The sequence below is a fragment of the Idiotropiscis lumnitzeri genome, chromosome 17 (genome assembly GCF_059441095.1).
Source record: "Idiotropiscis lumnitzeri isolate Australia: NSW breed Sydney's pygmy pipehorse chromosome 17, RoL_Ilum_1.0, whole genome shotgun sequence".
In the NCBI taxonomy this organism is placed as follows: domain Eukaryota; kingdom Metazoa; phylum Chordata; class Actinopteri; order Syngnathiformes; family Syngnathidae; genus Idiotropiscis; species Idiotropiscis lumnitzeri.
The window spans coordinates 7,639,395-7,664,732 of NC_142407.1; the positions used below are offsets into that span (position 1 = coordinate 7,639,395).

Sequence of the window (25,338 nt, forward strand, 5' to 3'; positions counted from 1 at the left end):
CAAAAATTCAATACTGTTTGTTATTTTTAATTTGAAACCGATGTGTTTCTTGATAATGTGTCAGATTGGAGTATATTACTGAGCAGAAGAAACCTTCAGTCACTGAGTCGCCGTCTCAAGGAAATGTGTCGAATGTGTGGCATCTCCTCCTCGGATACTCCCAGCATCCTTAGTGTGTGCTTAGTTGCCATGGAGCCCCAGGGCTCCTTCATCATAATGCCAGGTACATACAAGATGGAGTCCAATTCACTTACGGTATCTGTTTCAGTGTGTACTGCTCATCCGAGTCGTCTACTGCAGTCGCGTCTTGTGTGTTTTGGTGTGCGTGCGCGTGTGGGTCTGGCATGATGGATGACAGCAGCACATCATAATGCTTGTCACCTCCTAGACCAGAGCAGATTGATGGCAGGGAAGATGGTGTACCTTTTTGCTCATAAAGCACTAGCTCTCAGATGCCCATTGATCTCAATGCTGTGTGATGGAGAGCTCGATCAATGAGTTTATTTTGGGAAACAAGTGAGTGGGGGATTGTCAGTGCATCACACCGGGATTGTTTGATTGAGTGTTGTCGGAATGAAGAGGCCTACTTTCTTCAAATCTCTTTAAGATCAAATACGTCTATCAGCTTCGCATGTCCAAATCTACGATCTCTTAAACGTACGTTAAGCGCTAAGCTGCAGTCATTGGAAATCAATAAAATATATATGATTTATTATTCAATAAACCACCCTGGATTTTTTTTTTCAATCTTTCATAGTTAAGAAAAGGCATTTCATTGTGTCATTTTGGTTGACAGTGTGACTTACTAATCGGATTTCCAAGATGCAGTATAAAGAACTCAGTTAAACCGCTTATACTAGTACGTTAATTACACATTTTAAATAGAAAATAATAATAATTATAATAATCAAAGAAGTGGGAGCTTTTTAGTGGTAATGTTAAATCTTGTTTTTCTGCACTGTAAGTAAGTTTTATTAAATATTTTTTCCTCTTTCTGATTTTAGGAGGGGTTTTTGTGGGGGGGGCATATTTATAACACTTTAATGATTCGGTGTTTCAATTTTAATATACAACGGAGTTTCAAGAGGAAAAAAAATTCAAAGATTCATCATTATTCCCAAACTCCATTTCTCCATTTGTGAATGAAAATTGCTTCTGATGGTGATTTGTTGGAGTCCCAAAGCCCAAAGCACTTTTCCAGACTCATAATTCAGAGGTCATGGTTTCAAATCTGGGCGCCCACCTTCACAGGTGTTTGCATGTTGTCCTGGTGTCTGTGTGGGTTTTCCTCTTGCATTCCAAAAACATGCACAGTAGATGAGAGATGAGAATTATATTTTGGGCCTCATAGAGGGCAATACTAGAAACTTCAACCCAATGTTGTTCTTGTGTTGCAATGAACCGCCTAATATTGTTAGTCCAAACAGAACATTATTATCTTGGCAGACTGACAAAGGAAAGGTGTACCTAGTGTACTGGACTGTTGGGACATTTTCGCATCTGAGTACTGCTGAGAGATTGACAGACAGACTTTAATTGTCCCTAATTAAAATAATTTCCTCCTCTTGTTATTAATCCTTTGAGGGAAATTAAAGTATCATAACAGCAATGGTCACATCGTATAAATGTGTGGATACATTTCAATATTTTATCTACAAGCAATTTTCCTGTGATATTGAATTATCCTTGCTCTGTTTATGAACCACTCTCTTTCTGTCTCCCATTAGACTCTGTGTCGACAGGCTCAGTGTTTGGCCGCAGCACCACCCTGAACATGCAGACGCCCCAGCTGAACACACCCCAGGACACTTCCTGCACGCACATCTTAGTCTTCCCCACCTCTGCCTTTGTCCAAGTGGCCAGCTCGAATTACACCAACATTGACACCAACATCGACATTCTTAATGCTACCACAGGTCAGACGCACTTTGCTGTTCTCTGAAATTCATCTTTCACACTTGAATCTGAAATTGGTTTTGTATCTATGAGTATTGTGCATATTTTATATGTGCTCTATAAGCTCTATTGACAGTGGTCTTCTCTTATATGCAGATGGATCTGACGGGATGGGCATCTTTGATCTTCTGGACCCAGAGAATGAGTTGGTGGATCCCGACATCATCAACATCTCCCCCAACACATCACCAGTGCATTCCCCAGGATCCCATTATCACCATGGAGGTGATGACAGTAAGGTAAGAACATTTTAGATCAGGTCTTTGTCTGTGTTCCCTTCCTATGACAGCGATGGAACCCAAATGTGTCTATCACTAGCCTAGGGTAGCGCAGTAATAAAGTCCAAATTACAATGCTCTGTGCGTGGTTTAGCGGCCAAATACCAAAACGAGTAATAGAAAGGGGTGTCGCGATCCAATATTTGTATTGGGTATCGGTCCAATATTATTTAAAAAAAAAAAAAAAAAAACTATCGTATTTTAGCGGACTACATCTAAAAATTTCCCACATTAGCACTCATAGACAAGCAGTCCATTCGAGTAAAAAAGGAGCTCCAGAAGTGTGCACATCATCTTAAGTTAGCCATGAAACTAACTTTAAATATGTTCATTTTGCAGGGCCAGAGTGCAGACCGCATGGAGTCTCGTGAGGAGGTGCCAAACCTCCTGCAGCAACCCCTCGCTCTCGGCTACTTTGTATCTACGGCCAAAGCTGGCCCACTGCCTGACTGGTTCTGGTCAGCCTGTCCGCAGGCTCAGAATCAGTGTCCACTCTTCCTTAAGGTACTGCGGCTCTGCTCTCCCACACAATATCCCTTTTGTTTTTTTAGTTTTTTAATTTTAGGTTATGATTACGTCATTACAGTACCCTTTTTTTTTTTCGTTGTTTGCGTTGTTGTTTTTTTAAACAATGCTTTGGTTACATTTTTTTCTGTTTCTTTGGGGATTTTTTTGTTTTTATTAATTGCACTAACTCGGGAGTGCCAATCGCAATTGCAATCCACTTGTACATGGCGGACTGCTCGCGAGGGTGTACAAAGCCCTCCCAAAAATTTTCAAAAAACACGCTGATTTAAAAAACAAAAAATACAAAAAGAAAATAATTCACAATTATGCAAATGCATGGATTCCGAACTGTGACTATGCAGTGGTTAACTGTAATTGTAATACAGTAATACTGTAATCATCAAGTTGTCTCTAATCTCGTTGCACACTTGAGTACAATGACAATAAAGGGATTTCTGATTCTGATTCTGATTGTAACATACCCCAAACCTCACCCCTAAATAGCAGGCATGTTGTACTTACACTGGGTCTTATTTTGCCCCATCTTAAAACGTGAGTAGACTTAATATATTTGGGTGGGTTTGCACAAGACATGGAGCACAAGCAGGTGAGTTTATTATTGTGAGAAAAAAAGAAGAAAATCTATGGATGGTATTTTTTTTTTGGTGCAAGAGTTCCCTTTCGACTGGGGAAAAATACAATATTTGGTTATTTTGATGTTTGCTTCAAGCCTTTATTGTTGGGTTAGAATAGCTGATCTTTTGTATTATGCATTATTTTGTATTATGCCCGTATTTTGTCCATTTTTCAAATGGGATTTTACATCTGATGAGGAATTGCATGGTCTTTTATTGCCCCCAAAGTAGCACTGAAAGATTGTGGCGCCCTCCCGCATTTAAGTAGCCCGTTCCTGATGTAAACAAAATTATACACGTAAGAAATCCATTTTAATCTGCAGCAAAAGTCCTTGCTCTTTTGTGGAACCATGGCTTTGTTTAGAACAGAGGTTAATGACCTTATTCCATACAGGAAATTTGACACCAGGTCTTTCCCTCCATCACCCCCCCACTCTTGTCTCTCTCACTCATAGGCCTCTTTGCACCTCCATGTGTCTTCAGTGCAGTCAGATGAGCTCCTGCACAGCAAACACTCCCACCCTCTTGACTCCAATCAGACCTCAGATGTACTACGGTAAACCGACCAAACACAAACACTCCTGCAATTTCTCTGTGGTATTCTTGGCACTGGTGGAAACTTTTCTTTCTTTTTTTTTTTTTTGCTGCGCTTAAGTTGATTTTTCAGATATTTATTATTATATTTTATTAGATTTTATAATGTCGCACAAAAGCGTTCCCTGAAAAGGCCTCGTATTGAAAGTGGCTATCCGAACCAAATGTAACCATTTGGACACATTGTAATTTGGGGGAAACCGTTTCCTGTTGCTACATTTAAAAAAATGAAAAAAAAATGTAAAAAAACACAATTAAAGTGTAGTTTTTCAGTTGCTATTCCCTAAATTCACATGTTTTTTTAACACCTACCTGTATTTCTTTTCATGAGTAAGCTCCTTTTGCCAAGTCTAATTCTTGAACTCCAAATGGTTCAGTGATCCAGAACTGAACACTGCACATCATTCACGTTTTGCTAATATTCGTCATTAAGAATTTAAATTAAAGGTCTTAGAATATAAGTTTTTTGCGTGACAAGACATTGCTGTCTCCAATAATTGTATTATGTGCCCTGATAGATTTGTGCTGGAGCAATATAACGCCCTCTCCTGGCTGACATGTGACCCGGCGACACAGGACCGACGATCATGCCTGCCCGTTCACTTTGTGGTGCTGAACCAGATGTACAACTTTATCACAAACATGTTGTAGCCACTCACAGGAGAGACGATTCAAGAGGAAAAGTCCAAAGCGATAACTCTGAAGGGGTTTCATCATACCAGACCGGAGCACAGCGTTGGATCTCATTCCAAGAATGGTTTTGATGGTTGTCCCCTTGGCGCAAAGACATGCACAAATATACGAGGGAATAAATAGAAATGACGGGGAGATGAGAGTAAATGAACGTGAGAGAGTGACAGATTGGTTGTCATGTTTATTGGGTTTTTTTTGTTTTTTTTAACATGGCAACACATGCACTGGCCAGTCTGTATTAGGAAAGATGTCTTTCTGTAAAGAGATAAAGGGATGTACTTGATCATGAAAATAACTTTTAAAGAATGGATTTTTGGTTTCACAGCCGGAAAATCCTCTCTATTCCTTTGGATGAAACTGTATCCAAACGAAAAGCCTGCATCTATCTTATTTATTGTATGTTTTTCAATGTATTATTTCTTAAATGCTTTTATAAATATATATATAGAGAGAGATATATAAATGGAGAAGGTTTATACCACCTTCTTGCTTTAAAGCAATTGGTCTAAGATATATGTAATCATCTTACTTAAAAATCGAGAAACTATTGCAGAAAAAAAGGAAAGAGAGTCCCAGTAGGTTGCTTTCAGAGTATTATTTTTTGTAACGGAGAAAAAGAATTTGTATTGTCACAATGTACAGAAGTGGAGAATTGTGAATTACAGCAAAGCTGTAGCTACATAGGAATTGTACAGCAATGAACTTCACTGTGTTCTAATAAAGAGGTACATTGTTGTATATAGTATTTTATACCACACATTTAGACACAAAAACCAAACTGCAATCTATAGAGATAATTATATATATGAATGCCATGCCAGCAGTTGGTGCTGTGGCTTCTGTTTTAGGAATAAAATGTGTCAACATATTTTCCTGTGCTTGTTGTGTTTATTGCATTGAAGAGGAAGGAATTGCTCTTTTTGCGCAGTTGGTTAAGGACACCAATAGTTTAGTTTAGAAGTAGTTTATCCCTGGGTTTGACTTATTACTTTCACAACATGATCATTTTATAGTTGACCTTGGCTCCCTACCTCTGATTGGCCAATTCCTACCTACAGTATTTTGCATCACCATAAGCGTCACTTGTCTTCAGTGAGAAAGAAAATGTGTGGTGTAAATTAACTTCAACTTGAGTTGAATTTTGGCTCATCCTGTGTCGAGTTTGCATGTTCTCCCCATTCTTGTATGAGTTTTCTCCAGGTACAGCGGCTTCCTCGCACATTCCAGAAATAGTCATTTCATCTTGATCGAGAGCAATCAATTGTGCAAAGGCGAGTGATTGTTTTCTCCATGTGCGATTGGTTCAGTCCAGGGTGTAAGCTACCTCTCGCCCGCATTCATGGTTTTTGCTTTTGGAATGATTTTGAAATTTGCGATGGACAATTTAGTCTAAAATTCATCAAAATGCTTATAGAGCGTGGGAGAAAGCTGGCATTCCCAGAAAAAAAACAAGCACAAAAACCAAAATTAGCATAGGCTGAAACAGATAATTTAATGCAGAACCTCAGTGCAGTTACTGCGAGTCTGTGTGTTAACTAACCGCTTGTATACTGTGCTGCCCAATAATAAAAATCTTTTTTAAACATGGCAAAATTTTAAGAAAGGTTGGATGTTTGGGCCTCATTAGATTCTTTATGTTAACTATGTGTCCCTCATGTACTATATGGTATGCAGTGGTGGAAGTGTAACATTGTACAAATACTTTCTTACTGTACTTAAATTGGTTTTTCAGGTATCTTTACTTGGTAGTTTTTTCAGACTTTTTACTTTTACTCCCATAACATGTTTAGTCCTTATTCCAACCGCTGCGGACGATGAAACAATGTAAGAAGGACAAATTGACTGAACTTTTTAGGTTTTATAAGTTTGAGGCAGGAAACACAGGGCCAGCAGCTATATAGAAGAACACGTGAAGCAGCGAGCATGATAACTCCACAAATTTGAAGAAGCAAGATATTCCCCATCCGTTGCTTTATATAAAAATTTAAAATGGATTTATACTTTGGGCCTTGGTACATTTAAGACAGTGTAATTTTTTTTAACATATTCAAATGGATTTAATCAGTTCTACTTTTATGAGCCTCAATCGTAGAGTACTTTTGTCACCTGCTGCTACATGTGCAGTACATTTATGATCCTTAAACTTCGCAGGCCTGAGAGGAAACCGGGAATTGAAACTAGTGTCACATAAAACAGCGTTTCGTCACTTTATAATTTAAATTAATTAAAATTCAATGTCATATATGAAAGATAAGCGATTAATGTATAAATAAACACAAGGATTAACAAATGTCTTTCTTATTTATGTAAATATAATGTAAATAAATGTTAGAACACATGGCTGTAAATCCGTACAAAGAACAACGGAATTGATGAGTTGAGTTATCCTTCAGGCGGTCTCTAGCTGCGCGAGTCTGCTCCGTCTTTTGGCAAAGCGGTATGAGCTTCTGGCACGCTCACTTACTTATTTTTCTCTCTGTGGTTACTGTTAAAGTTTCCGGGTGTAAATGACAACATTTTAGTAGTTAAGGTGTGGAAAATGCTGTACATTTGGAGACTCCTGTCGGTGACCATTAGGAAGGATACTTTCTCGGACACTGGCTGTCTTAGCGCTCCCCTTTAGCGGCTTTGGTACGCAGTCAAGTCCGAGGTCTGGAGGCCTCTCACCTGAAAGTTAACCAATTGTGCTGCAATAATTCTACCAATTGAGGTAAGCGTGTTATTGTTGCATTTTATATCTTAAGTGCGCTGTTATTGCCATGCTAGTAAACACATTGTCCTATTATTTAGCTGACTCTACTAGTGTTAGCCTTAGCTCTTAGCTGGTAAGCTAGTAGCGCGCTAAGACACCCCAAAAGTGACGAGAATAGGGACTACGCGCTATAAATTAGCACACATTGAATTAAAGACGCTTTCAACACGTTGGGTTGCTGCTCTGGTGTTGAGTTTATGTTTTGACCCGGTATATGAACCCTTAATAACATTGACCGCGTATGAATTAGCCTTTAGGCAAACTGTCATTGTTAGTGGCTTGAATATGCAGGAAAGAAAAATCGTCCTCCAACTTACAACGACTAATGCAGAAGTTATCGACTCATAAACACTTGATGCGATGTATTAGTGAATGAGTTGGTGACTTTGTAAGACCGACTCCAGCTACTTTTGACAGCTCTGTTGCGGTGCTTTGGCGTTCACGTGCTTCTGTTGTTCCTGCTCTGTTTTGTTTGTTGAGACAAATTGAATATACCTAAAGCAGTCCGATTAGACTGCTCATTTTCTCCGGTGGTGTAGTTTCAGAGATGACGGACAGTGCAGGGCTGCAATTTGTCAGCCCTTTTGCATTTGAAGCCATGCAGAAGGTGGATGTGCAGCGCCTGGCAGCCCTCAGTGACCCGGAGCTGAGGCTACTGCTTCCCTGCCTGGTGAGGATGGCTTTATGTGCCCCAGCTGACCAGAGCCAGGCATGGGCAGAGGACAAGAAGCTCATCCTGCGGTTGCTCTCAGGAGTGGAAGCTGTCAACTCCATTGTGGCACTGCTGTCTGTTGATTTTCACGCCTTAGAGCAGGATGCCAGGAAGGAGCAACAGCTCAGGTAATCCCTTGTCACCGCATTTCTATCAACCATCACATTTATTTCTGAGCTATGCCCTTTTCATTACTTGCGCCAGGCACAAGGCGGGTGGTTCGAATGTGGAGAGTATCTTGGTGTCACAGCTGCAGCATGGTCTTACCTTAGAGTTTGAACACAGTGATCCTCTCAGGAGACTTCGTCTGACCCTCAGTGAGCTTTTGACAATCATGAGTAAGGTACGGAGTTCATCATCATACTTAAGCAACTCCCTTTTCTATACTATATTCTATATCATACAAATGCTATTTTTATTTCTTCTAAATAGTCAATAACAATTTGTTGAACAAATACACGTAAAATGAACATAAGTTCTGTCTTTCTTTTTCTTTTATTTTTTTTACTCTGAATTTGATGAGACATTAAATCACAAATACATGAGCTATAGCCATTACATTTGGAATAATACAATGTTAACATCAAGCGCAATGTAGCGGTCTGCTTATACTGAATAAACTAACCTAAGCATTTTAACCACTCTGAATTATCTAAAAAGCCAGTATAAATGTGATCAAAATGTTGCATATCTTCATTTAGAGTGTTTGAGTTATCACACTTTTAATTAAATCTTAAAAATATTCTGGCTTGTATAAATTAATTTAGCAAAGCAGGCATAGGTAATAAAAGAGCCATTGACAAGTGGATAATTGTCCACTCTAATCACAGTTGTTCATCTGCATCCTATTTCTTAGGTCGCCGATTCAAATGGAGAATTCTTTCTCAAGTCATCAGAACTCTTTGAAAGCCCGGTCTACTTGGAAGAGGTTGCCGATGTGCTTTGCATTCTACAAGCAGGTATGGAAATCTGTTCAATGTAGGATCGCGTTGAATTCAATAATCTCTACTGTATTCAAAGAGTAACATTCACGCAGAAATTCATCCACTCTTCTCTAGTGCATCCCGAAAATATCCAAAATACGTTACATCCCAACCCTTGTACAATCATTTATTTATTTATTTATTTAATACATTTGCAAAAAAAACTAAAATGGCGTAAAGCTCAAAGACAAAATGATGGGCCAAATAAATGACATTCTAAATCTGAAATGCAGGGTGGCTTTTTAGAGGAAGTCATGGATTTGTAATTATGTTTCAATGAAAGGAACAACAGAGGGGGTAACGAGGGAGGATATTTCATCATCATTAACAGTCCAAAGAATCTCAAGTCATTTATTGGAATATTACTTTCCCATTCAAGCATTTTTAATAGTCCTCCCAGGACTGCTGTTAATTCTTCACTTGTAAAGCAGCGCAGTAATCATTTGGTTGTAATAGAATTTGAAATTCTGTGGGTGTTATGTTTTTGGACAAAGAATGAATTTGGCATCCCTGTTGATATTGTGGTATATATTTACATTGCACGCAAATTAGTTGTGCATCAGAAGTCATCACATATTCCTGCACCGCCAGCCAGCATGATTTTGTGGATTTGATAAACTGCATATTTGTTGTCTCCCCAGAACTACCTTCCTTGCTGCCAATTGTGGATGTGGCAGAGGCTTTGCTGCACGTTCGCAACGGGGATTGGTTTCTTTGTCTACTGGTTGCCAATGTGCCTGACAGCTTCAATGAAGGTAAATGAACATCGTTGCGTTTCTGACAAGGCAACAGAGGGCTCGTTAATTGACGATATCAGCTTTAGATAAACCCATCCAAGTAGTACACTTAGCCATTTCTTAATGTTCTATTTTAATTGTTTAAGTAAGGTCAATTTCACACACGATACGCTAGCTGCTCAGAGTGAAAACTCTGCAACCACAATTCCCCAGCAATTCTCTACTGAGCTTTCTTGCTGCTAATGCAATGAATGGTAGGATGCTATTTTACATATTGGTTAAGTAAAGATTACAATAGAACACACTTAATCCAAAAGTCAATGGTCTACTTTTCTCAAGTGAGCCTAATGAAATATATACAGACTCTTTTGGGAATGGCTGCGCTCAATTTTTTAGATGAAACAAGCCATCCCTTTTATGGCAAGTAATTCAGATGCAGCAGAGAACAATGGATTTCAGTTCTTAGTGGTTTCCCCCCCAATAAACAATGCAAATTTAAAACTGTCAGCTCTAAGGACAATATGGTAATAATGTGACAAGATTTTCCGTCAGCATTTCTCAACCTTTTATTGAACCAAAGCCACCGTTTTGAAAAATCTCATGGTGTGCCACCAAACAAAACTGCCACGAAATACTGAAACAATGACTTTACTCGCAAATACTTTTGTTCACTGTGAAATCTGTCCTGGATGAATCATTTTTTTATATGAACGGCAACAGGTGGATGCACAGGTTTTTGTGCCTTCTGCCGTCTAATGGAAGAGGATTAGTTGTTCTGCCTGTCTCTATATGTTGCTGACATAGTTAGATAATGATATATTTATAATTAATAAATGATCATTTTCAGGTAATTAATTTCCCATTGCATCCCTAACGATCTCTCAAGGCTCCCGAGTGTGTCATAATTAACATACCGTTGACCGAGGTTTTTATTTTAGAATAGACATAGTTTGAACATGTCTTACATCTAATCTCCGTGAGCCGAAGACAGTAACACGTTGACACCAAGCAACCCTAATGAAAATGTGTGTTTGTGTTTGCAGTGTGCAGAGGTTTGATCAAGAATGGAGAGCGCCAGGATGAGGAGAGCGTTGGCGGTCGACGCAGAACCGAAGCCCTTAGGCAGCTCTGTCAGATGAACCCTTCACAGGCTCTCAACATCCGAGCCATGGTGGTCAGTGGCAAAACATTTTGCCTGAACACAATCTTTTTATTCCTTCGGCAAAGAATGTCTTAGTATCAATCAATTTCTGTTGATTAAAATACTACTTTTGATGAAGAATTTGTGAGCAGCAGGATGATGTTTGAATTTGTTTTTCGTCAGGGATGTTATTGAATTTGAATAAAGCATGCACCTTAATTATAGCGTTAACACATTGTGCATTTGTTTTACATTTGAATTTCTCTTAGGTGGAGGAATGTCATCTTCCTGGCCTAGGCGTGGCTCTGACACTGGATTACAAACCAGACACAGCAGATGAGGCCGTCAGCCCCCTGGTTTCTTATGTCAGTGGTTTACTACTTGGTACCAACAGCAAAGTCCGCACATGGTTCAGCATGTTCATTCGCAATGGGCAACAGGTGAGTTATTTTTGTTTTAAATTCGGGATAAAGGTTAAGAGGGCAATCATTCTCGCATTGTAGTCAATTAAACGCATTGACATTCTGACGTAGCCATCATTGTTTTTAGAACACTTCATATCCAACTTCACACAGTGTGTGACCTTTTGTTTTGTGTCTGTTTTACCATACTCTTTCGCTATTGAAAAGTGAAACTGTAATTTTCCCGAACCGAAGTGTGCATTTAAAATACCATAAAACCTTAAAAAGGCCTTGATTATCTCTCAATCTACTGACATTTCTTCTTAGTTATGGAGACCAAGGAGCTCTTCTCTCTAAATGCCATCGTGTTTGCTTCGAATGTCCCTTTTGAAAAGATGCAACAGAGCCATTCCCCAGCCTTGTATAAAATAAGGCTCTGCTGTCACATGTAAATGTTTTATAATATGGTGTAATCTTTTCAGACCTCTTTACTTTCTAAATTCTGTATTGCAATTTAGCAGGAGAAAAAATAATAATGTGTTGCTCTGATGGTAACAGTAATGCAATTAGCTGACAAAATGCAAATAGAGGCTTGTTGCAACTGGATGATTACTCATCAGCTCCTGTGATTTTATTGTTTTTTTTTCTTCTTTTCTCTCCCGCCAGAGAAAGCGAGAGACCAGCTCCGTGCTGTGGCAGATGCGCAGGCAGCTGCTATTGGAGTTGGTCGCTATCCTGCCTCGCTCGCGCAGCACCCATGTTCCCAATGACGGCGACGTGGATGACGAGGGCGGCTTCGGCTACTCGGGCCTCAGAGAGGAGCATGTGGTGAAGGCCAGTGCTCTGCTCCGACTCTACTGTGCTCTTATGGGCATCGCTGGCCTCAGGTAAGTCAGACGAAATGCATTACTGTCATTTTTGTAGTTTCACTTTATTATATTTTTGTATTTTAGTACCTTGTTTTCATTTTTTTTCTGCTGGCCTATTTTTTACTTTTTCTCAATCTCCAAATTAAATACCTCTGTTCAGCCACAAATGTCTTCTTTACTGAATGTATGTTTCCTTTTTAATTAGTAGAATACAACAAAAAATTGCTTTGGTGTAAATATTTTCACTGTGGTCCTGACACAGACCAACAGACGAGGAGGCGGAGCAGCTCCTGCAGCTGATGACCAGCCGACCACCAGCCACTCCTGCTGGTGTTCGCTTTGTCTCCCTGTCCTTCTGCAAACTATTAGCCTTCCCCACACTGGTCAGGTACACCATGTTCTCCTTACTGATCCCTGCCTGCGGGATTAAGTACATTTCGATATTCTGGTGTTGTACAAGGAAGCGTTGCCTGCAGCTGTGTTATATTCTTCAATTCACTTGACATCGAACACTGTCTTGTATCTTGCATGCCTCTAGCACACCAGAGCAGGAGCAGCTCATGGTCATGTGGCTCAGCTGGATGATCAAAGAAGAGGAATACTTTGAGAGGTAAGAATTTTTGCATACATAATTTTCTCCAGCTGGGGATCATAATGCCCGGTGGGATTTATTACGGTTTCTTTTTGTTCTTGTGTGTTATATATATCTTTTTTTTTATCAAGCACAGGCGTCAGTCATGTCTAATTGTTAACATAGCCTTTCAATCGATTGTTCTGGAGCCTAATGTTCAAATTGTCAGTCTGAAAACAGGATGTATTTGGGTGATGTGTGACAGTTTAAACATGTCAGTCTTTATACATACTATTGGTGATCTAAGCTGCAAAACTAATATTCCTTTTATTAGTCCCACAATGGGGAAATTCGAGATTCGAACCCAGGCCTCCTGGGGAGACTGGGTCCTGAACGCGGCGCCTTAGACCACTCGGCCATACTGTCTGGTGTCAGCGTTTACTAGAAATAACTGCTTATATTGCCCTATTTGTCAAATAAACAAAATTCTACAAGTTTTTATTGGGCTTTGTAGTACCATTGAGAAGGGCCGCTGTTGGCAAAAATCCAGTTGCTGATCATTTATTTGGCATAACAGTAGTCAGATTTTATGGTTTGTCCTCCAATGATGATGTTATCTTTGGCGCTCTGGAATTTTTGTCCTGAAGAAATAACTCATTCCAAGCCTTTAGAAAGAGCCGAGTGTTGACTTTATTATTTTGTTGGTCTCATTCCGCGAAGTGCATTGACAATTCAAAAAGCTGGGATGGCTCCTAATACAATACAATACAATACAACTTTATTTATATAGCGCATTTCTCAGCAGCTGGAGCGGCAACAAAGCGCTTTCCATATGGTGTAATAGAAATTAGCGGGAAATTATTTTGGATTTGTTATTGTTTTGGCCCAGTTGAAGACTCTTGTTTGATGATGTTGAATCACTGCTTCAGTTCAGTGTCATAACTGTGTTAACTGGGCTGTCAAATCTGCCTTATGTGCTAAGCACAAATAACAGGGAAACATTCCAAAATGACAGTAGTTAAAATTATAAATTCCATAGCATATGCGTGCGTGTCTGTTTATTTATTCATTCAAATGTTGTCCTGTAAAATGCAGGGTTAACAACCAGGCTCCTCTATCTGTGTCCTCCCCCATCCAGTGCTGCAGGTGTATCTGCTTCTTTCGGAGAGATGCTATTATTGGTGGCCATGTATTTCCATAGCAACCAGCTCAGCTCCATTATCGAGTTGGTGTGTTCTACTTTAGGGATGAAGGTAAGATGATAGGTAGGACGATAACAGTGATCAATATGTTAGTCTGTTTGACCGGATACTGGCCCCCCCCCCTCACCGCTGCAGCGCCACATGAAACAACTTCACCACTAATGAAATACTTTCAGCATATATATACAGTATCTGCAAAGACACTCCCATGTCCCCGCAGCCTTTTCACTGTTTTAGTACTTATTAAGTGCACTATTTTCTCCTGCACGAGTGCTAAGTGGTTTTCCCGTCGCAGTGTATGTTCCACTAAGATGTGCAATGTAATTGGATTTAGAGTCTTTTTGTTTCTGCCCCCAGGGCAGCCCTATCAATTCAGCGTTGTGCCTGCCAAGAAGAGTGTTTTCTTTTTTTTTTTCTTAAATGAAATATGAAGAGAGGAAATTGAAAAATAGCAATACCTGCATTGCAGCCTTAATGTTGTTTTCAGTCTTAGTAAAGCTGCCACTTTTCATCTTTTTCTTCTGTAGATTGCCATCAAACCAAGCTCCCTAAGCAAAATGAAGACCATCTTCACGCAAGAGATCTTCACAGAACAGGTGCTTGTATAATCCCATGTCCGATTTTATACCTCCGTCCTTTGGCAGATTTAAAAGGTTAAACTAATATTTTTGAATTGGCTATTTATTTGAACAATCAGAACATATTTGGTGTTACATGGAGCTGCACATAATCTAGTGTTCTTTTTTTCCCTTCAAATTTCAGTTGTTTTGATAGCATGTGTTTTGTGTGCAGGTGGTTACAGCCCATGCGGTGAGGGTTGCGGTGACCAACAATCTAAGCGCCAACATCACTGGATTTCTCCCGATTCACTGCATCTACCAGCTGCTTCGAAGCCGAGCCTTCACCAAGCACAAAGTGTCCATCAAGGTAGACATTTTGTGGGAGGATAATTGGTCCTGCTACTCTTTCCATGTGACGTTCAAAACATTCAGGCCGCCTTGGTGTTGTCTTTCATCTTCAAGGACTGGATCTACCGTCAGCTGTGTGAGACAAACACCCCCATCCACACGCAGTTAATACCCCTGGTTGATGTTTACATCAACTCAATCCTCACTCCAGCGTCAAAGGCCAACCCTGAGGCCACCAACCAACCAATCACAGAGCAGGAAATCCTCAGCGTCTTTCAGGCCTCTTCTGTTGTAAGTCACCCTGAGTACTTCACAAGGGCTAATTCTATTTCATTGTGTTATGTAATAGAAAAGAAATATGGTAGATAAATTTAAGGCATGAGTGGGAGAATTATACAGATAATGGAGTCACGTAAATTAAGTTTTTATTATTGCTGTAATATTTTTTTTTGTCTACCTCTTTCCTCGAATTGAGGTTTGTGACATTATGATGACTCTAATAAATACTGCATACGTTTTAAAATGAGTAATAAAGGTTTTTGTATATGCCTTTCACTCAGTGAAGTGCTTGTGTAGTATGAACAACGAAAGTTATATTTTTAGCAGGGGAGGTTTTAACGTTCTCTCTCTTTTAGCAAGGGGAAAATAGTCGAGGAGGACGACAACGCAACTCCATCACGACCCAACTCCTTATCCTCTACTACATCCTGTCTTATGAGGAGAGTCTCTTGGCTAGCACCAAACAGTTGGGTGTGTAAACATTTAACTTTGCCTGTGTGCATTCATTGGCTCTCTTCCTCTTTGTCGTCTCAGTTGTAGGGATTTCTCTCTATGGACATGCAGCCACTTATCCTTTCCACTCTGGGCACAGCATGTTGGCTGCTTCATAGATAATAAATGGTGGCCTGTCAAACAGCCAAGAGAAATTACTCTGGGAGATAACTAGGACAGTTTGAGCTTAGATTGTAGCATTAGCAGTTAAGCTAGTTTGTATGTATTCCCTTTTCATGACAAGCTCTCCTCTTGCCCTTCATTAGGCCAGATTTATGAGCGTTTATGTCCATCCCTTTAATTGGTCTGTTTACATAAGTGCTCCCAGAGCCTTCAAGAAAAGAGTAATGAAACCGATCAGCGGTGGTACTGAACCTGTGTCAGTAGAAAGTCACCTCTAGTATGTGCAGCAACTTAGGGATCCGTATACAATACGACAATCTGTTCTCGACTGTGCTTCCACTCAAATGTTTCGCTTCATTTTTTGACAGCTTTAATGCAGAAGAAGCCCAAGTCCTATTCAGCAGCACTGATGGGCCAGATCCCCATAAAGTACTTAGTTACCCAAGCCCAAGGGTTGCAACAAGAGCTTGGGGGTGAGTTAGCACAAGGTTCTATGACAATATCCATCTATATTCTGTTTTACGGCTACATTTCAAAGCTACACAAAAGAACAAAAAAAAAAAAAAAAGACAATTCTTACTGGTCGATCTTGTTTACTTGTTCCATGTTGCCAGGTCTGCATTCTGCCTTGTTGAGGTTGCTGGCCATCAACTACCCTCACCTATGTCTTGTGGAAGACTGGGTTTGTGAAGAAGAGGTAACGGGTACTCTGCCCCTGCTGAGGAAAATGATGCTTCCCAGCAACACCTGCAGATACACTCAGAGCCAGCTCCACCAAGGTGTGTATCATGTCACTTTATTTGTCTTCAAATGCCCACAGTTTAAAACAGTGGAAGGCTGTCAGGGATGTTCGATAATTATTGATTCTAAACGTAACATTCTTAGTTTTACAACATAGTAATATTGGCAGCTAAGTGGGTGGATGATTAGCACATCTGCCTCAAAGCTCCAAGGTTTGAAGTTCGAATCCGGGCTCTGTGCAATTAGTGTGTTCTCCCTGTGTCCCTGTGCTTTATGTGGATTTTTACTGGATACTCTTGGTTGCCCACATATTCTGAAAACAGCTTCTTAGGTTAATTGAAGACTCTAAATTTTGCCAACAGATGTGAACATTCATCTATATGTGCATTTATATTGCTGGTCTTGGGTGCCCCCTGCCTCTTTCCAAAAGTCAGCTGGGATGGGCTCGAGCTCACCCACAAGTCAAGTGAAGATATGCAGTACAGAAGATGGACGGATGGATAGTTGATTTGCATTTAAGACTCTAAGTGAAATTTCAAACATGAAACAAATGACTGAACACCTAACTGGTGCACCTAACCTGATTATCATGTTGCCTTTTTGTTGGTTCAGTAAAATGTTGCCAGGTTAATGGAAGATCAAAGTTGGTGTTATGTTCTAATTACTATTCACATTTTTATTTGAGACAAATCATTTAGGATTATTACAACTGTGCCACCCCTGCGTTTTCCTCCTTCTCTCTTAAAGTCAGCCTGTGGAGCTGCTTAATTTATGCATGAGAAGTAATTTGCTTGGCAGATGATGCTTCTGTCTTTGTATGTATTGCCCAGCAATACAAGGAAAAACAACGAGGATTCACAGTTCCAGACTTTGCAAACGAATCACTCATGTTTTCTTTTTCATGCCCAGCCTTCCAGAAGTTGCCATCCAGTAGTCCAAGGCTGATGCGAATCCTGGAGCAGTTGACACTTCTCACACCGGGAGACCTTATCCCTTATTCAGAATCCCTCACTGCCAGCATGGCTCTGCTGCTGGAACCAGCTGTTCCTCGCCGTACTCTGCAGACACTCAACAAGCTCTGGATGGGCCTCAACACCGTGATGCCCCGCAGGTACACAATTAAATTTTGGAGAGAAAATGCGGAGGACCCTCTGCAGTCCAAATACAACGGTTTTCAGTTTCTGAAGAATTGATAAAAAATCTAATCTGATGATCTCTTCACAAAATAGATGTTTGTGCACTTATCCACTTTTCTATTGCTTATTTAGAATTTGAAAAAACTAAAATCATCATTGAGTGATAATCAATTTCCGTGATTTTTGGCCTGGGAAAAGGAATTTTCCAAAGGATTTTTGTATCTCACGTCAGCACGAGAGTTGCATCTGAAACATGCAAGTTTGCTGCTGTTGGAATCAGAATAGTAGACGTTAAATGGGAGATTTGAAAGGGACACTCTTTGTCATGTTTATAATAAAAATAATCTGCAAAAAAAAAAATCAGTCCCCTCTCTCTCTCACGATCTTGTACCTTTAATTTGATTTGCAAGAAACCACCACTTAGGAAGAACAATCAATCTGAGACGTTTCTTGTGCACTCGCAGGCACAACCCTCAAGGTTGTTTTGTTAGTTGGCTGTAATGTAAAGGAAATGTTTAATTGGAATATCAGTAATTCGCTAAAGCTACCAAAGACTTGAATTAATGGCCTCACTTTGGTATTGAATTTCAAAATCAATTTAAATCAAATACCATTTAGGATTTAATTATTCTTCTTATCTTTGATTTGGGTAAAAACCCTACAAATAATATAAGTGTCATTTTTGGGACCTTGGTTAAAATGACATGAGCTGTGTGTGTTGTTTCGGTGAAACATTATCAGGTGCTCTTGAGTCAGCGGCATTTCTCTTAAAGCTGTGTTAAATTGCTGTGAGACACGGTAAGTGGATTAAAGGAAGAACTGTGGAACAGGAGTTGTTGACCCCGAGCCACTTGCTCAAAGATGATTGTGCAACTAGATCAGAGGTACAGAGCAAGGTAAGTCTTGTCAGCCCTCACCCGAAGCTCGGGACAGAAGAGGGTCATGCTGCACGACCTTCCGACTTGACAGGAGCACAGTTAAAAAGCTCTGAGCAGACATCCTATTGATCCAAATGGGTCTCTGCAGGACAACTGAGGTACATTTCCTGAGCGGGGAAAGTAAGGGATTGTTACCAATGACAGCTTTTATTTATTCAGAAGGAAAACACAGCAATTTTGTTTTTGAAGCCTGTGAACACTCAAGAGTTTGGAGCTCAGTGTCTGGTTGTCCTGCTTTTCTCGATTCATACTGTTTTCTTTTTAGAAGACATTGCTTTTTATGATCAATAAATATTACACGGTGGACTGTCAAAGCTAATACATTTCAATCAGCAGTGGGATTTTGGCAGCTAAAACTGGCCTTTTTGTGTTGCAGGTTGTGGGTGATGACGGTTAACGCCCTCCAACCTTCAGCAAAGCTGCTCAGACAGCAGACGTACACTCAAAATGACCTCATGGTGGATCCACTCATCGTTCTACGCTGTGATCACAGGGTGTACAGGTACGACCTAAATTTGGCCCGATATCGGAATATACGTGCCCTGCCAGAGATTTGAAGAAAAAAAAAAAGAGAAAAAATGCCCCAAAACAAGTTTTTTGTGAAAACACAAATAGTATTTTATGCACAAGAGTGACTTTTATGCTTACATTTTTTTCTGTGGTAACATCTGATACATCTTAATAAACCTTTTCTTCTATAAAATACCAACAGCAACAATGAAAATTTGCGTTCAATGGCAAAATAATGTATGTTGTAATATTTTTTACAAATATGTCCAGTGAAAGCTTTACAAACTATTTACACACTATTTAGTAGTAGTAATAATATTATCTAGTCCTGTACGTACATTACGCCATCACTTCTACTTCTAAATGTCAATAATTATTATGATTTTGTTTATTATTTTGTGATGCTCTTTTTAGTAGACTTTAATCAATCAAAAACTGCTGGTGACTTTCCCGAAAAATTTCCAGAGCTCTGCCTTGACAGTGATGCGCCGAAATCACAGTAGCAAACCAATAATACATTTTTTGTAAGTATATTTGTTTCCTCTGTCTTTAGATGTCCTCCTTTAATGGACATTGTCCTTCACATGCTGAACGGCTATCTACTAGCGTCCAAAGCATACCTGCACAGCCATTTGAAAGAGACGGCAGATTTTGACAGACAGAGCCAGACGGTCTCCAACCTTGGTGTACCTGGACAGCCAGATACACCTGAGGTCACCAGGGAGGAGCTCAAGAATGCCCTTTTAGCCGCTCAGGTACTTCTTACATCATAGAATTAGTTTTCCCTTGTACATATTATTCTCAGGTGGTTTGGTTGTGATACACGTTTCCTGATAATTCCTCTTAAATTCAGGATAGTGCAGCAGTCCAGATTCTTCTGGAGGTGTGTTTACCAACCTCCGAGGAGCAGCAGCAGCAGGGATGCAACACAGAGAGCCTTCTGAGGGTTATCAGGGGCCCCGTGCCAGTGAAAACGGAACAAAAAAGTCTGCTGCTGAGAGCCAAGGAGAGTGTGAGGGATGCTGAGCCAGAGGGAGGCCTGCTCAGTGATTTGAGGGAGGTGCAGTGTCTCATCTGTTGTCTTCTGCATCAGATGTTCATCGCTGACCCGAATATTGCCAAACTAGTTCACTTTCAGGTACGATAACTCGCAAGACTGGTTTTTGTTGTTGGTTTTTTTTCGTCGTCACAATTTGTGAAGAGCACCAAACACTTACTGTCCCTCTTCTAGGGCCGTGTTCGACTGTTTAGAGAACATTCATTTTGACCCCATTACTCATCACATTTTCCAGCAGCATTAGCCGTCAGTGGCCACTGCTCTCCCAGAAGAAGCAGATGGTCATATGCTGCAAATGATTAAAGCATTCCTCTCCAAATGTGCAGTGCAAAAGCTGGCACACATGATCAATATAAACTCCTTTTTTATTACCTCAAGTCCTTTTGCTGTCTGATTAGTCTTGTTTTTACATATGTGGTCTCTTTCAGGGTTATCCTCAACCTCTGCTGCCTCTAACGGTGTCAGGCATCCCCTCCATGCATATTTGTTTGGACTTCATCCCAGAACTTCTGGCCCAGCCTCAACTGGAAAAGCAGGTGAGACATCCCGGCCTTGCCATGACTCTCTCTGGCTCGGCTGGTGCTGAGCATCTATGTTTGCATATTTGCTACAGTAATATAGAACCATCCAAAAAATCTTTAGTTGTGAATGTTATCTCTTCACAGATTTTTGCAATCCAGTTGCTGTCGTACCTATGTATCCAGTACGCATTGCCCAAGTCGCTCAGTGTGGCTAGGTTGGCTGTCAGTGTCATGGGTACACTTCTCACAGGTCAGAATGCTTCACTATGTCACATAAAGATGTATTTTATTCGAATCTAATCTTCAATTTACAAATGAAAAGACAGTACAATAGTTCAGTTTTGAGCTGTCCTGAAGTCATTCTGTGCGTTTTGCTACCACCATCTGGCCATTATCAGTTAGTGCAACACTGGCTTTGATGAAGGTCTGAGTGGTCTGTAATTGTTTGTTGCGCTTTCTTCTCATCAGTGCTGACTCGAGCCAAGCGCTTTGCCTTCTTCATGCCCACCCTGCCGTGCCTGGTGGCCTTTTGTCAGGCCTTTCCTCCACTCTACGAAGATGTGACAGCCCTGCTAGTTCAAATAGGGCAGGTTTGTGCCTCTGATGTGGCCACCAAAGCCAGGGACATTGACCCTCTCATTGCTCGTAAGTGCAGACAAATGCAGATCTGTCAAAATGCATCCAGAAAGTTATTAAGAATACACACTTAGCTTTATGGATGACCGTTTTCATTTTCTTCTTTGTTTTTAGGGTTGCAGTATCTCAAGGAGAAACCGCGGGATACTTCAGTAGAGGGTTGCAGCAAACTGGCATTACCCCAAAGGACAGCAGAGGAACTTGGAGGAGCCGACCCGGATGTCCAGATCTGCTACTGTGTCGAAGCTACATTCATGGACATCATCAGCTCCACCCTTCATGGCCTATAGAGCAGACGGACAATGTACACCCGTGCTTTACTCATTCTGAGGTCACATGTATTTAATTTGGTCCCTCACGTGGTCTAGTTTTTGTATCCAAACGCTACATTCTCGTTGCGTGAGGTAGTTGTTAATGAAAACAATATTTGTCATGTGAATGAAGCGATATTAAAAGTGCTTTGATTACTGTTGAAGGGCTATCAAAATGAAGCCTTTTTAAATTCATCGATGCTCCATCTTGAGAGAAGAACTCTTTGCAGCATTGGCCTTTATTTTTGCATTCTGTGAATAAATAATGATTTTCAATTTATGTACCACAGGTAAAATTATACTCTCTGTTACAAATGTAGGAAGTGACTCACTGAAATGCTAAAGGCCAGTTTTGTTGACCGCTGTTTTAATAATACATGTGAATATTTTTTTTTCCAACTGAAAGGGGAAATGTTTTTTGTACTGTGTCATATGGTATTTGTTTGTAATAAAACAAAGAAATACTCCGAGTTTTTCCTTGTGTCCACCTGTCATCCATTCCCGAGTGCCCAGGTGTTCTTCATTGTCTCGTTAATGTGGCAGTATTTAGTTCGCTGCTTGCCTCCACTTCTTGTCTGTTCATTGTTGATGTCAGTTGTCCTCCTGCCTTTCTTGCCTCGCTTAGTCTAGTCCTTGTGTTTTGTTGAGATCTTTGATTTTGTACTTTTGATATTTCAGTGCCTTGTTTGCCTTTTTGTTTTTGTTACATTAAATACTTGTTTAAGTTACTCCAGCCGCACTTCCAAGCATTTGGGTCCTCTTATACTACAACCTGAACCTGGCACTTACTTGCAAGCTAAACTATTGCATCCTCATAGCCATATCCAGGTAATTCACCAGAGGGCAATCTTGCCTCAGAAAATACAACAGTTCCTCTCCATTTAACAGCAACAATGAAGTCAATGAATTTCGCGTCAAATTATCCAGCGATAAATCTGAACGTTTACATCCAAACTTAAAAGGTGAAAACCAAACGTTTAAACCAATTATCAAGGATTCATATTTTATAACCAATTTGAAGTTGCACTGTATGCATTTGTATGAAGGAGTTTCTTAAATTAATTACAACCTGATTATGCTGAACAAAAATCCTCCAAAGGGATTTAAAGACGATGATGGATTTATTTTTAAAGAATGCATTATATGGTTTGTGAATTATAAACCAGACCTCGACGTGCGTAGTGTTTAATCATGTTTCAGTTTGTGTGACTTGCTTTTGGCCTCTACGTTCTGTGGCGGAATTTCTGTTCAGTAGCACTTTGTCATGTTGCCGCAGTTTTCTTGATGCAGTGAGAGAAGCCTGAGGCAAGCGAGGGTGAAATCACAGAGCAGGCTCGCTTTGCTTTTACTGCTTTTGCAAAGAACTCAAATGACAACCTCCACTTCCTACAGAGGAGTCCAAATAAAACATTACGCTAAGCTTGCCTCAGGCTGTGTGTGATGGTCAGGGCTGAAGCCGTGGCAATATTTTAGCCGAGGCATATGGAGAGTATGTTTCAATTTTTATTTCCCTTTAGATGTTCAGATGGCACTTTTCTGTGTGTTCTTTTTAAAAATTCCACTAAATGATGTACGAGCTCCATTCATGCCTCCACTTTTAATACCACTTAGTGTCTTCAAGGTCACAGCAAGAGCTAGAACATTACCCTTATGTAAGGCAGACTCCACCCCACTGATGTGTCATCAGTCAGTCACATGACAACTGAAGAGACGAAGACTAAGACTAAATCACTAACAATGGCCCCTATTACTCATTTAACACATTTACTTGAGATTCAGTCGAAATAGAAGCATGAAAGCACTTTCTTTACCTGGAAATCCCTACAAACAAGCTACCAGATTGCCACATATTTGCAGTTTGGCATTTGTGATTTTTTTTTTATCCCCAATGAGAAGCGCGTATACTTGCTCTGTCTTTCCCCTGACTTAGTACGAAAGCTTTGTAAGAAGATCCCAGACAAGCGTATGGTACGTTTTGTTACCAACGTGCTGCCAAATCGAACATTCATGCTGTCGACCAGCGACGAACAGTGTAGCCGTCCCCGCTACTTAAGAAATGGAGTGCCACAGGGATCATGCCTCTCGCCCATGCTCTTTGCCGATATATGGCTTTTATATCAGAATAAGAGAGAACTGGAGACTCAAACTGACTTTGGCCATGACCGCACCATTCCACTTGAACATGATAGAAAAGAGTTGGTGACTAGATTCAATCTTAACGGGACTCCACTTCCATATAATTTAGTTGTACTTTGAAGTGCTAAACTCACTTCACAAAAAACCTGCTGTCTCAGAGTGCTGGCACTACTACTCTGCTGCCAAATAAGCTTCACCTGTGTGGTGCCGTAGTGTGAATGCCACCAAGGTGGATATCACCCTCAACGACGCCATGAGAAGAATTCCTGGATGCCTGCCTCCCACTCCCTCTGACCACCTGCCGGTACTATCAGGCATTACAGAGAAAATGTCACTTACCATCTTACTAGGCCCCACCTGGATCAGGTTGACAGTGGACCTGTACCTCAAACTGCACAACAATGGATCCACAACCGTCGTTGGAAATGTGGAAGTCAAAGCACTCGATGAAATCACAATCCAATTGCAGCGACTCTATGTACGAGTATCCTGCAGTCTCGTCACCATACTATACCATTTGACCTTGAAAAGCTTGCACAATACATATGTTGCACAAAGAGTCATGATCAGTTTTTCATAGCATCTTGATAATCTTGTCCCCCCGCACCTACAAATACAGTAATGTTTTACGACTGTGTCGTATACGTTAACGAGAGCGTGCCATTCATTTTTTAAAACTCAAACTTGTCCTCTGGCAATAAAGTCAATTAAACAAGTTGTTCCTGTTTTGGTACATTAAATAGATGATAAACACTACAAACACCAACGCACAAGTCAGGCATGATACAAATTCAAACCTAATTAAAGCTGATCAAACTTAAGTTGGAAATAAATCCTGTCCATGCTTGCTTGAAGGTCACAGACAACAGGATCTTTGTCTCGGTGCGAATTCTCTCAAGATGCGATTTGTTGCAATGGAGGGCGGAGTGTCTTTTTAATCTCTCTCCCTTTATTTGCGGTGCAGCCAAGAATGTGTAAACACCAATCTTGTGGAACACAGTTTCACAACAATGCCCTTGCCTCTTAAGATATCTCCCACAAGACGGCTGTTGGCAAGCACTTAAATTGTATCCTTAATGCACTTATCTTGGCCTAGACTGCCTAAACCCCCCCCCCCACTTTTTTTTATTTTTTTAATTCACCTCACACATATTCCAACTTGTGTTTACATGCTACTAATAGACCACAGGCCCTAAACAGGGAGAAAATTAGACTTCAGCCCTGGGTAGAGTCAAAAGGTTTGCACAGTGATCTCTTCTTGCGGTCTAAAATGCATTCAGCTTTTCTGGATGTGTGACTTTTTTTCCTTTTTTTTTTGGTTTATTAGAAACTTTCAAGAAAGGTCACTTGTGTCTTTTCCTAGAACTAGCTAAATATTCACATTTGTTCCATGCAATGATGGTCTTCAGTCTTGAGTTTGAGGCAAATGGGCTAACAACGACCCCAGCATGCTTGCCCTGAAGGAAATATTGTCATTTGCAAATTTGATATTCTTATCATCTTTATCCGCTTTGGATGT

At 40.3% G+C, this 25,338-nt stretch overlaps 2 protein-coding genes across 3 annotated transcripts in view; both read left to right on the forward strand.

Annotated features, from left to right (window-relative positions):
- med13a (mediator complex subunit 13a) overlaps positions 1 to 5,531 on the forward strand; it is a 73,603-nt gene extending 68,072 nt beyond the window's left edge. For both annotated transcript variants that reach the window (XM_088279686.1, XM_088279687.1), the window contains 6 exons: positions 65 to 223; positions 1,728 to 1,916; positions 2,053 to 2,195; positions 2,574 to 2,738; positions 3,832 to 3,932; positions 4,489 to 5,531. In XM_088279686.1, coding sequence (XP_088135812.1) covers positions 65 to 223; positions 1,728 to 1,916; positions 2,053 to 2,195; positions 2,574 to 2,738; positions 3,832 to 3,932; positions 4,489 to 4,621 — 890 coding nt within the window. In that variant the 3' untranslated portion in view covers positions 4,622 to 5,531. The remainder of the gene's footprint in view (positions 1 to 64; positions 224 to 1,727; positions 1,917 to 2,052; positions 2,196 to 2,573; positions 2,739 to 3,831; positions 3,933 to 4,488) is intronic.
- Positions 5,532 to 7,034: 1,503 nt separating this feature from the next.
- On the forward strand, positions 7,035 to 22,154 carry ints2 (integrator complex subunit 2). The gene is made up of 25 exons (XM_088280457.1): positions 7,035 to 7,373; positions 7,955 to 8,255; positions 8,332 to 8,470; positions 8,984 to 9,086; positions 9,752 to 9,865; positions 10,891 to 11,021; positions 11,258 to 11,428; positions 12,056 to 12,276; positions 12,521 to 12,646; positions 12,797 to 12,868; positions 13,968 to 14,082; positions 14,559 to 14,627; positions 14,824 to 14,958; positions 15,054 to 15,230; positions 15,575 to 15,689; positions 16,202 to 16,306; positions 16,448 to 16,612; positions 17,484 to 17,685; positions 19,025 to 19,150; positions 19,712 to 19,913; positions 20,012 to 20,296; positions 20,644 to 20,751; positions 20,881 to 20,986; positions 21,205 to 21,381; positions 21,487 to 22,154. The coding sequence occupies exons 2-25, from the start codon at positions 7,963 to 7,965 to the stop codon at positions 21,660 to 21,662; spliced, it is 3,633 nt and encodes a 1,210-aa protein (XP_088136583.1). The 5' UTR covers positions 7,035 to 7,373; positions 7,955 to 7,962; the 3' UTR covers positions 21,663 to 22,154.
- Positions 22,155 to 25,338: the final 3,184 nt, after the last annotated feature.

Bases quoted from the DNA above. Each gene is read 5' to 3' on its own strand.
- ints2 (XM_088280457.1), top strand. From the start codon at position 7,963: ATGACGGACAGTGCAGGGCTGCAATTTGTCAGCCCTTTTGCATTTGAA. The intron at 9,087-9,751 runs GTATGGAAATCT...TTGTCTCCCCAG, and splicing joins GCTTTGCATTCTACAAGCAG to AACTACCTTCCTTGCTGCCA. The intron at 20,752-20,880 runs GTGAGACATCCC...ATCTCTTCACAG, and splicing joins AGCCTCAACTGGAAAAGCAG to ATTTTTGCAATCCAGTTGCT.